Source organism: Hemiscyllium ocellatum, chromosome 43 (assembly GCF_020745735.1).
Source record: "Hemiscyllium ocellatum isolate sHemOce1 chromosome 43, sHemOce1.pat.X.cur, whole genome shotgun sequence".
NCBI lineage: Eukaryota > Metazoa > Chordata > Chondrichthyes > Orectolobiformes > Hemiscylliidae > Hemiscyllium > Hemiscyllium ocellatum.
In genome coordinates this window covers 12,054,057-12,069,954 of record NC_083443.1, presented here as the reverse complement: position 1 = coordinate 12,069,954, position 15,898 = coordinate 12,054,057, and the positions used below count along the sequence as shown (strand labels likewise).

The window sequence follows — 15,898 nt, the reverse complement described above, 5'->3', positions numbered from 1 at the left end:
ACTGTTTCTGAGAACCACCCTAACAGATTCTGCACATTGTTCTTCTCATCTGAAATTCTCTTCCCTGACTAATGCACTTATCTCAGCTCATTATCAGTGTAACTCCACCAACTTTCCTTTTTTGTTGAATATCCTTGAGTATTCCTGTCCTAGTCACCATGCAGCCATGTTTCTGTAATGGCAATTACGTCACTACGACTTACCACTATTTTTGCATTTTGTGTCTGCTGAGAAAATTCGGGTAGAATGTTCTTAATTTTGTCTTTTTAACGTAATTCACATTTTGAGGCCTTTAAGATGTTTTGTCTTTATTTCTCTATCTTCTCGTCTCCCTTGGAGCTTTTCTATTTCCTGTTGCCAGCTAACTGCTTTCCAATTTGGGCTCTGCCTCAAGGTCCCATCCCCTGATGAACTAGTTTAAACTAACCTCCACAATCTCCGTATGAGGACGTTAGTCCCGTGGAGTTCCGGTCAAATTTCTTTTCCTATAGTAGTGTTATGTAGTCTTTCAACCGAAAAATATTATTTCCTCTGTCCATGTTTAGAATGGAGGTGACAATGCTGGGTGTTGGGTGGGACTGGGTACCATAAGTGTGTGATTTTCATTGTAAAAGTGAACAAGAAACTGTGAAATGGGAAAATGTAAACAGCCAAGATTTTGAATGTGATATTGCAGAGCTTGTAAAGCATATATTGTGCATGGTAGCATAGTCTTAACACAAACAATAAATAAATAAATGAGTTACACATGCTGACACCCTACTGCATTGCTCGTTGTTAAATAGTAACAGCTGCAGTCATATGGGACATCAAGTTGTAGAATGGGATCTCCTATATATAGTGCTCCAAGGAGGCACAAAATTGAAACACTTGCTGGTGTACTGCTGACCAGAGGGTACATTTACACTGCAATATGTTTACAAAGCCAATTGCTACCAAACATTCTGCATTTCATAATGGGAGTGTCCACAGATATAACTCTGCAGGTGATCAATAGATTAGTTTTGCAAATAAACCCCACAGTGAGCCTGAATATTGTAATCACATACTTATCATTTCCTAAGCATGAAATCCTGCTCTGTACAGAATAGATGCAATACTTCAAGTAATCTGAAAAATAATTCTCTATTCACTATCCTGGGTATACTACCAGAACTTTCCTAGATGTGCTTAGCGCCATTGGGAAGCTAAGACTCCACCTAGTCTTGTGACATAGATCTGGAAATGTCTAAAGTAGTATGAAAAAGGCAACTTGTCACTATTTTTGAGCATACATTGCTGTTATGTCACTTGTAAAGTGGCTTGCTAGGCGGTTTCAGATGAATCAAGAGTCACCCAATTTGCTGTTGGTCTGGAGTCATATGTAGACCAAACCAGACCAGTTAAGGATGGAAAATTTTCTTCCTTAAAGGATTTTTTCAATTCCAGAATTATTTATTAAACTGGATTTAAATTTCAATAGTTGGAATTTAAATCTGTGTCCCAGACCATTTTAGTCTGGGGCTCTGAATCACTTTCATTAATACTATACCACCCTCTCTGTAGTGCCCCCAAATCACAACTCTGTGAAATAGAAAGACTTCTGCTTAATTTGCCAATTGATTATTTTGTGCCCTCTGATTCCCAGCCAATCTGATAAATATGTCAGAGTTATGAAAAACAAGGGCTCCAAAAAAATTTGGGCTCCATAAATGGCGTTGGGCTATAGTCATGCCTAAATGTAAACTTGCAGGTTTGTATTAGCAGTAAATATCCAGATAATCCAGCTAGTTTAAGGACAAAGACTAGCTAGTCTAAACAGGTGAACCTTCTGCTTTTCTTCAATCCTGCTTTTAACAGTTTGATTCATAGGAGAAGACAACTACAGTCAGGACATCAAAGCAGCCATTTGATTGCTTAGTTCATAAGATATTGGAGCAGAATTAGGCCATTTGGCCAATCTGAGTCTGCTCTGCTGTTCGATTGTGGCTGATATGCTCCTCACCCCCAGTTTCCTGCCTTCTCCCCATAACCCTTCAACTCATTTACCAATTAAAAATCTGTCGAACTCCTCAAGTTTACTCACTGTCCCAGCATCCACTGCACTTTGGGTAGCAAATGCCAGATTCACAACCCTTTGGGAGAAGTAGTTTCTCCTCAAATGTTTTACCATTCACTTCCAAGCCAGACATTTGGGTGTGTCTCATTATTATACTGAAGTATCAAGTAGAAAATGTTGTATTGATAGTAGTGTCTTCAGTTGAATGAAACATTAAACTGAGACCTCAATCTAGGATCTCAATACTGTTCAAAGAATTGTAAACTGTCCTTTTACACTTGCCAGCATTCTTCCCTTGACTATGCAACAAAATGGAGGTCATTCTGGTCAGTCATTGCGGTTTCTGAAATGTGTGCACACTGGCTGTGATTTTTTTGAACTTCACAAACCAAAAAGGTTCAATTTAAAGTGTCAGTATTTTCCCACTGCCCAAGTATTTGAGGCTGTAAATGAATGTGTTTCTGGCCATCAGCCTCTGAACAGATTGCATTCAAAATTAGGCTTTGACATCAAGTCTCAGTTTCACTTAGTCCCAGTGAAGTGCTGAGTGAATGCCGCATTATTAGAGGAGCTGTCTGTCAGTTGAGATATTATAGTGATGCTCCATCCATTTTCCCTTTCGTCATGTTTTACTTTATACCTTTCTGCTCCACACCACACATCAAAATAAATCTCAATTGCTTAATATACTTGATGCAGCCTTCATTTCAATTTGAACGTGAACAGTGGTGAATAGAGAATTAGCTGTGGGAGAGGGGCCATCATTCTCAGTGTGCAGATCAGTATTTTTCCCAGCATTTGCAGCAGTAGAGATTACAGGTGAGGAAAGAGTCTGTCTTAACGCATTATCACAGCCTTTAGATATATGACCACTCATACTGAGATGCAGAAAATGGGAGATGCACAAGGGGCTAGAATTGGAAGAGCACAAATCTCTCTGGGTTGTAATTAATGAGAAATTTAGAGGTGGCAAGAACCAAGCCATGTTGAGATTTGAAGAAAGTACTCCTGTGTATAATATACTATGACATTAATGCCAACCTCTCTCGCATTTCACAGATTATTGCTGAAGGTGCTAATGGGCCAACAACTCCAGAAGCTGACACAATATTCATGGAAAGGAACATCATGGTTATTCCAGTGAGTTATTGTTTCCTATTTCATGTTCAAATATATATTGCCCTTCTGGCTGTTGCTTTTTATAATGGCCTCATCATAGTGATTTAGATTAGATTACTTAGTGTGGAAACTGACATTCCAGATGCAGTGAGATGTAAGAATCAAGAACTGTTTACTGTTTAGATCACTTTCACCCACGTTGTGTTTAAGTCCTGACTGGAGATCTTTCCTGAATGGTCTCCTGCATTTTTCAAGTTGGGATATCGTCGGCATGAGCAGGTTGGTCCGAAGGGTCTGTTTCCATGCTGTACATCTCTATGATTCTATGATCGCTCTTATTCAAGAAAATCAGCTACGTGATTCACCATGGTCATGATGCAAACCTCCTTAAATGCTTGGTGTGGTTTTACAGGTATGCATTGTTCAATCCCTTGAGCCTGCTCTACCATTCAATTGGATCATGACTGATCTGCATCAGAACTCGGTAAAAACAATGACTGCAGATGCTGGAAACCAGATTCTGGAGTAGAGTAGTGCTGGAAAATCACAGCAGTTCAGGCAGCATCCGAGGAGCAGTAAAATCGACATTTCAGGCAAAAGCCCTTCATCAGAAATACAGGCAGAGTGCCTGAAGGGTGGAGAGCTAAGTGAGGAGGGTGGGGGTGGGGAGAAAGTAGCATAGAGTACAATAGGTGAGTGGGGGTTGGGGATGAAGGTGATAGGTCAGGGAAGAGGGTGGGAAAGGTAGCAAAGAGTACAATGGGTGGATGGGGTGGGATGAAGAGGAAATGAGGAAACTGAAGTCCACATTGATGCCCTGGGGTTGAAGTGTTCTGAGGCGGAAGATGAGGCATTCTTCCTTCAGGCGTCGGGTGGTGAGGGAGTGGCGGTGAAGGAGACCCAGGACTCATGTCCTCGGCTCAGTGGGAGGGGGAGTTGAAATGTTGGGCCACAGGGCGGTGTAGTTGATTAGTGCGGGTGTCCCAGAGATTTCACTAAGCCTCTGCTAGGAGGCGTCCAGTCTCCCGATATAGAGGAGACTGCACCAGGACCAATGGATACAATAAATGATATTGGTGAAGGTGCAGGTAAAACTTTGGATATGGAAGGCTCCTTTTGGGCCTTGAATGGGGGTGTGGGCGCAGGTTTTGCAATTCCTGCAGTGGCAGGGGAAGGTGCCAGGACGGGAGGGTGGGTTGATGGGAGGCATGTCCCTGACCAGGTAGTGACGGAGGGAATGGTCTTTGCGGAAGGCAGAAAGGGGGAGGGAAATATATGGGATCTGTTTGGAGGTGGCGGATGATTTGGTTTATGCTAAGGTTGGTAGGGTAGAAGGTGAGCACCAGGGGGGGTTCCCTCCTTGTTATGGTTGGAGAGGTGGGGTCTGAGGGCAGAGGTGCGGGATGCTGAGAAGTGGCAGATGGGGTTTACTTCAGATAAATGCGAGGTGCTGCATTTTGGGAAAGCAAATTTTAGCAGGACTTATACACTTAATGATAACACTAGGGAGTGTTGCTGAACAAAGAGACCTAGGAGTGCACGTTCATAGCTCCTTGAAAGTGGAGTTGCAGATAGATAGATAGGATAGTGAAGGCGGCATTTGGTATGCTTTCCCTTATTGGTCAGAGTATTGAGTACAGGAGTTAGGAGGTCATGTTGCAGCTGTACAGGACATTGGCTAGGTGTGAAATTCTGGTCTTCTTCCTATCGGAAAGATGTTGTGAAACTTGAAAGGGTTCAGAAAAGATTTACAAGGATGTTGCCAGGATTGGAGGATCTGAGCTACAGGGAGAGGCTGAACAGGCTGGGGCTGTTTTCCCTGGAGTATCAGAGGCTGAGGGGTGACCTTATAGAGGTTTATAAAATTGAGGGGCATGGATAGGGTAAATAGACAAAGATTATTCCCTGGGGTCGGGGAAAGATATAAAAGAGACCTAAGGGGCAATCTTTTCACGCAGAGGTGGTACATGTATGGAGTGAGCTGCCAGAGGATGTGGTGAAGCCTGATACAATTGCAACATTTAAGAGGTGTTTGGATGGGTATATGAGTAGGAAGCGTTTGGAGGTATATGGGCCAAGTGCTAGCAGGTGGGACTAGATTGGGTTGGGATATCTGGTCGGCATGGAGGGATTGGACCGAAGGGTCTGTTTCCACGCTGTACATCTCTATGACTCTATGTGGATGAGATGCGTTGGAGGGCATCTTTAACCACGTGGGAAGGGAAATTGTGGTCTGTAAAGAAGGAGGCCATCTGGTGTGTTCTGTGGTGGAACCGGTCCTCCTGCTCCAATCCCGACCTCACCATCAAGCCAGCAGAGAAAGGGGGTGCAGTGGTAGTCTGGCACACTGACCTCTACACCGCTGAAGCCAGACGCCAACTCGAGGACACCTACTCCTACCGCCCCCTCGACCATTACCCCACTCCCCCATCACTAAACCATCATCTCCCAGACCATACGGAACCTCATCGCCTCAGGAGAAATTCCACCCACAGCTTCCAATCTCATAGTCCGGGAACCCCGCAGTGCCTGGTTCTACCTCCTTCCCAAGATCCACAAGCCTGACCACCCTGGCCGACCCATTGTCTCAGCATGCTCCTGCCCCACTGAACTCATCTCTACCTACCTCAACACTGTCCTATTTCCCCCTAGTCCAGGAACTCCCCACATACGTTCGAGACAACACCCATGCCCTCCACCTCCTCCAAGACTACTGTTTCCCCGGCCCCCAATGCTTCATCTTCACCATGGATATCCAATCCCTCTACTCCTCCATCCGCTATGACCAGGGCCCCCAAGCCCTCCGGTTCTTCCTCTCCCGACGTCCCCAACAGTACCCTTCCACTGACACTCTCATTCGTTTGGCTGAACTGGTCCTCACCCTTAACAATTTCTCCTTTGAATCCTCCCACTTCCTCCAGACCAAAGGGGTAGCCATGGGCAACTGTAAGGGCCCCAGCTATGCCTTTCTCTTTGTTGGCTACGTAGAACAGTTGATCTTCTGTAAATACACCAGCACCACTCCCCACCTCTTCCTCCGCTACATTGATGGCTGCATTGGCGCCACCTCATGCTCCCACGAGGAGATTGAGCAATTCATCAACTTCACCAACACATTCCACCCTGACCTTTAAATTTACCTGGACCATCTGACACCCCCCTCCCCTTCCTGGACCTCTCCATCTCCATTAATGACGACTGACTTGACAGCGACATTTTTTTTTACAAATCCACCGACTCCCACAGCAACCTGGATTACACTGCTTCCCACCCTACCTCCTGCAAGAATGCCATCCCGTATTCCCAATTCCTCCGCCTCCACCGTATCTGCTCCCAGGACGACCAGTTCCACCACAGAACACACCAGATGGCCTCCTTCTCTAGAGACTGCAATTTCCCTTCCCCCGTGGTTAAAGATGCCCTCCAACGTATCTCGTCCACATCCAGCACCTCCGCCCTCAGACGCCACCCCTCCAACCTTAACAAGGACAGAACCCCCCCGGTGCTCACCTTCCACCCTACCAACCTTCACATAAACCAAATCATCCGCCGACATTTCTGCCACCTCCAAACGGACCCCACCACCAAGGATTCTCTACACCCCCCGCCGCCGCCCCCCCCCCCCCCCCCCCCCCCCCCCAACCCCTTTCTGCCTTCCGCAAAGACCGTTCCCTCTGTGACTACCTGGTCAGGTTCATGCCCCCCAACAACCCACCCTCCCGTCTTGGTACCTTCCCCTGCCACTGCAGGAATTGCAAAACCTACGCCCACACCTCCATCCAAGGCCCTAAAGGAGCCTTCCGCATCCATCAAAGTTTTACTTGCACATCCACCAATATCATTTATTGTATCCGTTGGTCCCGGTGCAGTCTCCTCCTATATTGGGGAGACTGGACGCCTCCTAGCAGAGCATTTTAGGGAACATCTCTGGGACAACCGCACTAATCAACCACACCGCCCTGTGGCCCAACATTTCAACTCCCCCCTCCCACTCAGCCGAGGACATGAAGATCCTGGGTCTCCTTCACCGCTGCTCCCTCACCACCCGACGCCTGGAGGAAGAACGCCTCATCTTCTACATCAGAACACTTCAACCCCAGGGCATCAATGTGGACTTCACCAGTTTCCTCATTTCCCCTTCCTCCACCTCACCCTAGTTCCAAACTTCCAGCTCAGCACTGTCCCCATGACCTGTCCTACCTGCCAATCTTCTTTTCCACCTATCCACTCCACCCTTCTCTCTGACCTATCACCTTCATCCCACACATTGTACTCTTTGCTACCTTCCCCCACCCTCCCCCTGACCTATCACCTTCATTTCCACCCCCACTCACCTATTGTACTCTATGCTACTTTCTCCCCAACCCCACCCTCCTCACTTATCTCTCCACCCTTCAGGCACTCTGCCCGTATTCCTGATGAAGGGCTTTTATAGAACATAGAAAAATACAGCGCAGTACAGGCCCTTCGATGTTGGGCCGACCGAAGCCCACCTAACCTACACTAGCCCAATAACCTCCATATGCTTATCCAATGCCCGATTAAATGACTATAAAGAGGGAGAGTCCACTACTGCTACTGGCAGGGCATTCCATGAACACTCAACCCGCTGAGTAAAGAATCTACCCCTAACATCTGTCCTATACCAACCTCCCCTTAATTTAAAGCGGTGTCCCCTAATAACAGCTGACTTCATTAGCGGAAAAAGGTTCTCACTGTCAACCCTATCTAAACCTCTAGTCATCTTGTACACCTCTATCAAATCTCCCCGAACCTTCTTTTCTCCAATGAGAACAGCCCCAAGTGCCTCGGCCTTTCCTCATACGATCTTCCTACCATGCCAGGCAACATCCTGGTAAACCTCCTCTGCACCCGTTCCAGTGCCTCCACATCCTTCCTATAGTATGGCAACCAAAACTGCACACAGTACTCCAGATGAGGCCGCACCAGAGTCTTATACAACTGCAACATGACCTCAGGACTCCGGAACTCAATTCCTCTACCAATAAAGCCCAGTACGCCATATGCCTACTTCACAGCACTATTTACCTGGGTGGCAACTTTCAGAGATCTGTGTACATGGACACCAAGATCCCTCTGCTCATCCACACTACCAAGTAGCCTACCATTAGCCCAGTAATCCATCTTCTTGTTACTCCTACCAAAGTGAATGACTTCACACTTAGCTACATTGAACTCCATTTGCCACCTTTCTGCCCAGCTCTGCAACTTATCTATATCCCGCTGTAACCTGCCACATCCTCCTTCGCTGTCCACAACTCCACCGCCTTTCGTATCATCCGCAAACTTGTACACCCAGTCTTCAAACCCTTCCTTCAGGTCACTTTTAAAAATGACAAACAGCAATGGTCCAAAACTGATCCTTGTGGAACACCACTAGTAACTGCACTCCAGGATGAACCTATTCCATCAACTACTACCCTCTGTCTTCTTCCAGCCAGCCAATTCCTAATCCAAACCTCTAATGCACCCTCAATGCCATACCTCCGTAATTTTTGCAGTAGCCTACCATGGGGTACCTTATCGAACGCCTTGCTAAAATCCATATACACCACATCTACTGCTTTACCCTCGTCCACTTCCTTGGTCACCTTCTCAAAGAACTCAATAAGGTTTGTGAGGCACGACCTGCCCTTCACAAAACCATGTTGACTATCCTTGATCACATTATTCCTATCCAGATGTTCATAAATCCTATCCCTTACAATTCTCTCTAAGACTTTGCCCACAACAGAAGTGAGACTCACTGGCCTATAGTTACTAGGGCTATCCCTACTCCCCTTCTTGAACAAGGGGACCACATTTTGCCCGAAACGTCGATTTTACTGCTTCTCGGATGCTGCCTAAACTGCTGTGTTTTTCCAGCACCACTCTATTCCTGCTTCAGAACTCCTTTTGTCTCTTTTACCCTATAACTCTTAATGCCTTTGCCTTTTAAAAAAAAAAGTCTGTTTTGAATATTTCAATTGGTTTCTGACCCTTGGTAACTTTGAGGGAGAAAGATCTCCATTCTGTTTATTTTTGTAATGACCTAGCTTGAATTTTAAAGATTATGTCTCCTTGTTCTGAACTTTCCCCACAAGAAAAGTAGTTTCTCTTTTTTTTTTATTTCATCAGCCTTTATTCTAAATGCAAGGGATTGCAGACTTCATTTGTGTGACATTAACCCTCCTTTTAGGTTTGGAAATATGAAGTAAACTGTGGCTAATACCAATGTAGAGTTCCACAAGTCCTTGCCCCCATGAGTTGGTGTGATGTTCCATGAAGTACCAGGCTGAAGTGTTAATAGCAAAACATCATTAAGGAGATGTTTACTCTGTAGGCAGCAAGATGTAAGCTGTTTCCTGCCAAAATGCCTGGTGTCATCATAACATCACATGACCCTTAAACTAACAGACAACCATATTTACCAAATACTCTCTCTTTAGGAGCTGGTAAAGATCATTCAATAAAAAAAGTAGTCCAAACCGAATCAAGAGTTTGCTGTCCTGTAGTTTTCACCTTTATCTCACCTACGTGCTTAGTCCATAGACTTCTCTTGCGAGAAATATGCCAATAGTACAACTAGTAAACTGGAGAATATCTTCAAAGGCATTACTGAAGCAATTTTTACCAGAAGGAATTAATTAGCACTAATTTCTCTGAATAAGTTACTCCTGTTTTTTTAAAATTTGTTTAAACACAAGTCTATACATGAAGTAAGAAACACATTTGGACACTTGACAAGCCAGTCAAATGAACAATTCCATTTAATGTTATTAATGAAATTTTAAAAATACTGCACATTATGCATAAATGGGAGGGGTTAAGCTTGTTGCAGAATAATGATGTATAAAACCATGAAGGTGTAAACCTTGAGGCCATTCTTCCCATGTCACAGTCCTTGCCAGAGGAAACGCATGTTATTTTCATTCTCTGGTTCTATCCCCTTCAACTGTTTTATTTATGTTTCCATTTTAAAATCCACTGTTACGTGACTGCATCCTGTAGCAAAATAATCTGAGCTCAAACAGCCCCCACGTGAAGGATGTTTCTTCTAACCTGTCATTCACCAGATGGATAACCAGATGAAAAAGATTAAACTAGGAAGGTAAATTGCAGACTGTTCCCTTACGTGTAGAAGGGGTGATCTGCTTGTGTCAAAGATGATTAAAGAAATAGATGGAAAGGAATATTACATTTTTAAGGCTATGTTCCAGTGTAATCAGATCATTTAGGATCATACTGAAAAGTATGCACAAGGTGGTGCAAATGTGTAACAGTCCCTGCCAGACCCAAACAGGAAAAAAAGCTTTTAACATCAGTTCAATTGATTTGACTGATATTTAATAGTATCAAGGGTTTATGATATCTAAAATTAATCAATAATTATCTAATTGAATGGCAGAACACACTGTAGGGAATTGTAGCCCTCTGCTTATATGGCCATCTTCCTCCAACACTTCATGGAATTGTTGTATTTGTAACTGCTTGTTGCTGGTTCCCCAACCAAGCGGAAGTAATCCCACAATATGTATGTTGTCTTAAATGTATATCATGGTGAATGCAACATTGAAACACCAAAGAATCTGCTCATATACTATGTGTATCTCACAAGAAATACAGTATTGAAAAGGGTAGTAAGACCCTATATTAGAATAAAACAAAGAACTTTGGATGGGAGAGATCTGAAACCTGCAGGTCTGACAGCATGTGTGGAAGTAAAAAACACAATTAACTTGTTAAATCCAGTGACCCTTCAAAACTCTGAATTTTGAAGGATCACCGAACTTACCATTAATTCTGTTTTCTCTCCACAGATGTTGCCAGACCTGCTAAGTGTCTCCAGCAATTTCTGTTTGTGTTCCTAACTTAGATTACTTCACTGTAGTGACCATTGTAAATTATCTAAACCTGGTTACCCACTGTGGCTTCTAGTCCTCTCTCAAACCCTATGTTGTACCAATTGCACTTAAGAGACTTAGCAGTGGACACTGCTGATCAGGTTGACAGTTGTTCCTGTTAAGTCCATTAGGGACATGTGAAAGTGCAGCTTCATGATTATTAACTTTGGGGCACACAGCAACTAGTCTCCTTTCCCTACATTGGCGCAGCTCGGACTGGGATCTCAGAGTAATCCCACTCCATCAATGTGTTGTTGAATTTCACTAATTGGATCACGGCAATCAGAAGGCTAACTCTCTTTTTTACCCTTGTTTGCAGGATCTATATCTGAATGCTGGTGGTGTCACAGTTTCCTATTTTGAGTGGCTGAAAAATCTGAACCACGTTAGCTATGGCCGTTTGACTTTCAAATATGAGCGGGACTCCAACTACCATCTACTAAGTAAGTAATGATATTTTCTTGTAGACATAGGAATACAATCGTGAAGGCTAACACTCCATGGAGAGCTTTGCCAAGTGATCTTGTAGTTTTTCATATTGGATTTATAATTAACAGTACAATGAATCAAATGATGCAGTGGAGGTTCTGGAGCCATCACTCAGGCACTAATATGAACCATTACATTTTGGTATCTGTCTGTAGGCCAAGAAAGGGTTGGTGTGGGAAGTGGGGAGCGAATCAGCCAGCAGTTCTTCTCTTGATTGCTGGTTACTGATTCTTGCTAGAATGTGGCATGGACATTGAGTTAGGAAAAGACCTGTTTTGGACCCTCCGAACAATATTTACCATCCTTGCCTCCAAATGGTCATTTGGTTAAGATGTTGGAAAGTACAAACCCATGTGGAACTTTACCCCAATATACTTTTGGGCATAATTTTGGGATTATGAGCTTCCATGGCTGTCATAGAGTTCCAATTGAGTGCTAGCAATTGCTTGGCTCCTTTAAATTCTCCGAGAAAGTGAGGGCTGCGGATGCTGGAGATTCAGATTTGATCGTGTGGTGCTGAAAAAACATGGCAAGTCAGGCACGATTTGAGGAGCAGGAGAGTCAATGTTTTGGGCATAAACCATTCAAGAATTCCTGACCTCCACTCCTTTAAATCCTCACTTTTTTTTAAACCTGATCGATGTCCTTAAAAATACCATTGTTAAGGTAGGTTTTCTTTTACTTAAGAATCTTCTGTCTAAATAGTCTCTTTATCTCCCACTGTCGCCCTCCTCCCCAGAGTTGTCACAGATTTCCTTGGGTGGAATCTTTCACCATAGTAGCTGTTCTTGAATACGTTGTAATTGGAGTGGGTAATTTGGTATTCATTAATAGTTGAGGGATATTAATTTTATGTACTAATTCCTGTGTCAAATCATTTTAATCTGGTGCAGATGATGGCTGAAATTTATCAAAGGTTCCAGTCAACTAGTCAGCAACACAATTCGAAAGGCAGTAGTTCAGCAACATTTTAAACTGCTCCTTCCTTTGCTCATTACTATTGAGTTTGACATCACAGGATCCCACACACTGTACTAACTGAACAACAAAATGTTGCAGTGAGCATACATGTATTGTGAACTGAGCCAGTAGCTTCCTTTCAAAAGCTTGTGATGACTGGGTTGTAAAGTATGTAACGGGTAATTTGGTAGGCTGGGGAGGAATCACAAGGTAATGTCTGATTGCTGCATAAGTAATTATTGGAATTTTCAGGTGTGCCTTAGCTTGGGGGCAATTGAGATAAGCAGATATTGAAAAAAGTCCAGAATAATTACAATGTTGGAAACATTGAGCAAGTCAGACAGCATCTGTGAAGAGAGACACTTTTTTTTCAAATTATGATTGTTTCCTATTTTGAACAATCAAAAATAGTAAGGTTGATACAAATGCAAGCAAGGCAGAGGGGAAGAAGAAAAAGTGTGTGAGGGTCTTAAAAGAAGGAGCCAGTGAGATATTTGATGCAATGACTTTAATTGTCCAAACCACCTTTGATTCTAGGACAGCTCCATTACTTTGAAAGATAGTGAATGTAATTCCTTTCCTTTAAAAGGAGGGGACAGAAAGCAGGAAACACAACTGAACACTTGTTACAGGAAAATGTTAGTTATTGTTAGAAAGGTTAAAGCAGGGCACTTGGGAATGTTCAGTGTAATCATGGAGAATCAACATGGTTTTGTAAAAGGAAACTCGCGTTTGACCAACCTGTTGGAATTCTTTGAGGAGATGGTACATATTATGGATAAAGGGAAACTTGTGGACGTTCTGTACTTAGATATTCAGAAGGCATGCAACAAAGTGACAAATCAAAAGTTATTGAAGGAAATAAAAGCTCATGGTATTGGGGGTAACATACTGGTTTTTGTGGAAGGTAAGCTGGCTACAGGATGTAGAGGGTTGATAGGTGTAAAATGGTCCTTTTTCAGGCTTGCAAAAGAAAGTTGCATGCTGCAAGGATCAGTGCTTAGACCTCAACTCTTTATAACTTGTATAAATGACTTATTGAAGAGGGGCAAAGTCTGATTACCAAATATGCTTATGACACAAAGATAGGTAGGACGGTAAGCTGTAAACAGGACACAAGGTAGCAACCAAGTTATTGATAGATTAAGTGAATGGGCAAAGATGTGGCAAATGGAATGTAATCTGGGAAAATGTGAAATCCAATTTTTTGCGGGAAGAATTGAAAAAAACACTTTATATAAATTGAGAGATTTCACAAGTCTGAGGTCTTCATGTATGAATCACAGTAAGCATGTTCAGTAAGTAAGAAAACTAACAGGATGTTTCACTTTTTGCAAGGAAAATTGGATACAGTAGTGAGGCTATGCTTAAATTATACAGGGCACTAGAGAAACCACACCTGGAGTACTGTACACAGCATATTAGCCATATTTTAAGGAGAGATGTTAATACTTTGGAGGCAATTCAGAAAAGCTACAGTACTGACTAATCGCTAAAATATAAACAGAAACAGCTGGACAAAATCAGCAGTTCAGGCAGCATCTGTGGAGAGATAGAAAGTACAGTTAAACATTTTGGGTCCAGTGACCCTTCCAAACGTCTGAAGAATTACTGAGGAGAGGTTGAGTAGATTGGATCTGTACCAATTCCCATTTAGAATGGGGGACAACCTTCTTGAAACATTTAAGTTTTTGGACATGACAGGATAAATGCAGAAAGGTGGTTTCTTTGTGGGAGAGTCTAGGACCAGAGGGTGTTATCTCAAAAGGGATCTCACATTTTAAGACATAAGGAGGAATTGCTTCTGAGAATGTAGTGCAGCTGTTGAGGCTGGTTAAATATATTAAAGGCTTGAGATTTTTAATCAGTAAGGGAATCTATGTATAGGGAAAAGGAAGGAAAATTGTGTTATGGATGATCAGATCAGCTATGATCTCATTGAATAGCAGACTCAATGGGCTGAATAGCCTACTTCTGCTACTCTCTCATGGTCTTGTAGTGCAATCACTGAACAAGCCATATATGGCTTCACCCCCATAATCAGTTGAATAATCATCCTTGAAGTTGGTAATTTGGCGTCTTGTACATTTCCCCTACTTCAGCTGATTCTCAGTAATTGGGACTGTAAATATCCAGGCTTGAAGTTCTGGTATCACCTCCCTAAACTATCAACTTTGTATAAATCCTATTTGTTTGAATAAGTATTTGGTTCAGTGTCTTTTCTGTTTGTGCTCATATGAAGTGCCTTGGCATCCTTTACTATATTAAAGGTGCTACATAAATGTACAATGTATAGTTGAAGAGGCACATGCATGCTAAATCTAATCAGCCCCTTAAGATGACTGAAAATCTTGAAAGATTCACATTTGAAATCCTTAATCAGAAGATGCCTTGTTCTATTGAGCCAGCAAACAAATTAATTAGAATCTGGCAGAGCACAATGCATCTTGGCACTACTGGCTAGGCCTTTTTCTGCAAATCCAATTGCTTAAAATTTGAGTCTACCTCCAAAACTTTGAAAGCTTTACAAAGGCTTTGGATTGGGGAGAAATTACTATCTTGGGGCAAATTTTCCATCAATTACTTAACTGAACTTTGATTTTGTCCAATCAATAATCTTGTTCCATTTCCTCCTCAGTGTCTGTTCAGGAAAGTTTGGAAAGGAAGTTTGGCAAGCATGGCGGTACTATACCAGTTGTACCAACAGCAGAATTCCAAGCCAGAATAGCGGTGAGCTTCTTGCAACACTCCTTTTAATTCCCCCAATGTCCCTATCGTTGTCCCCAAACCCCTAGTCATTCAAATCAAATGCAGCTGCTCTGAATGTAACCTGATTCTGAAATTGTTATTGCAAAACAAAATAAAACAGCAGATGCTGGAGATCTGAAACAAAATCAGTTGCTGGAAAAACTCAGCAGGTCAGTGAAGAAAGCAGTCCTAACACTTGGGGAGTCTGCACCTCTAGGACTCAACAGAGTTCTTTAGCTAGACCCTGGTTGCAACCTTAAATGTTGCTTACCAACCTACATTTGGCCCTGTTATGTCATGTTTGCTTTTAGCACAGTCACACATTCCCACGTACTCTTAGGCCCATTGTTACGTTACATGGGTTACATTCAGCATAGCTAACTGATTTTCTCACTCTAAGGATGGCACGGTGGCTCAGTGGTTAGCACTGCTGCCTTCCAGTGCCAGGGACCTGGGTTTGATTCCTGCCTCTGGCAACTGTCTGTGTGGAGTTTGCATATTCTTCCTGTGTCTGTGTGGGTTTCCTCCCACAATTCAAAGATGTTGTTTGAGTTTTTTGATGAAGTAACAAAGAAAATTGATGAGGGCAGAGCAGTAGATGTGTTCTATATGGACTTGAGTAAGGCGTTCGACAAGGCTC

General features: G+C 43.1%; 1 protein-coding gene across 1 annotated transcript in view; it reads left to right on the top strand.

The window, feature by feature from the left end:
- The window catches only part of LOC132835076 (glutamate dehydrogenase, mitochondrial), an 86,034-nt gene that overhangs the window by 57,551 nt on the left and 12,585 nt on the right, over window positions 1–15,898 (top strand). The window contains exons 9-11 of the mRNA XM_060854359.1: window positions 3,098–3,178; window positions 11,381–11,504; window positions 15,149–15,240. Of these exons, the coding sequence (XP_060710342.1) occupies window positions 3,098–3,178; window positions 11,381–11,504; window positions 15,149–15,240 (297 nt within the window). The remainder of the gene's footprint in view (window positions 1–3,097; window positions 3,179–11,380; window positions 11,505–15,148; window positions 15,241–15,898) is intronic.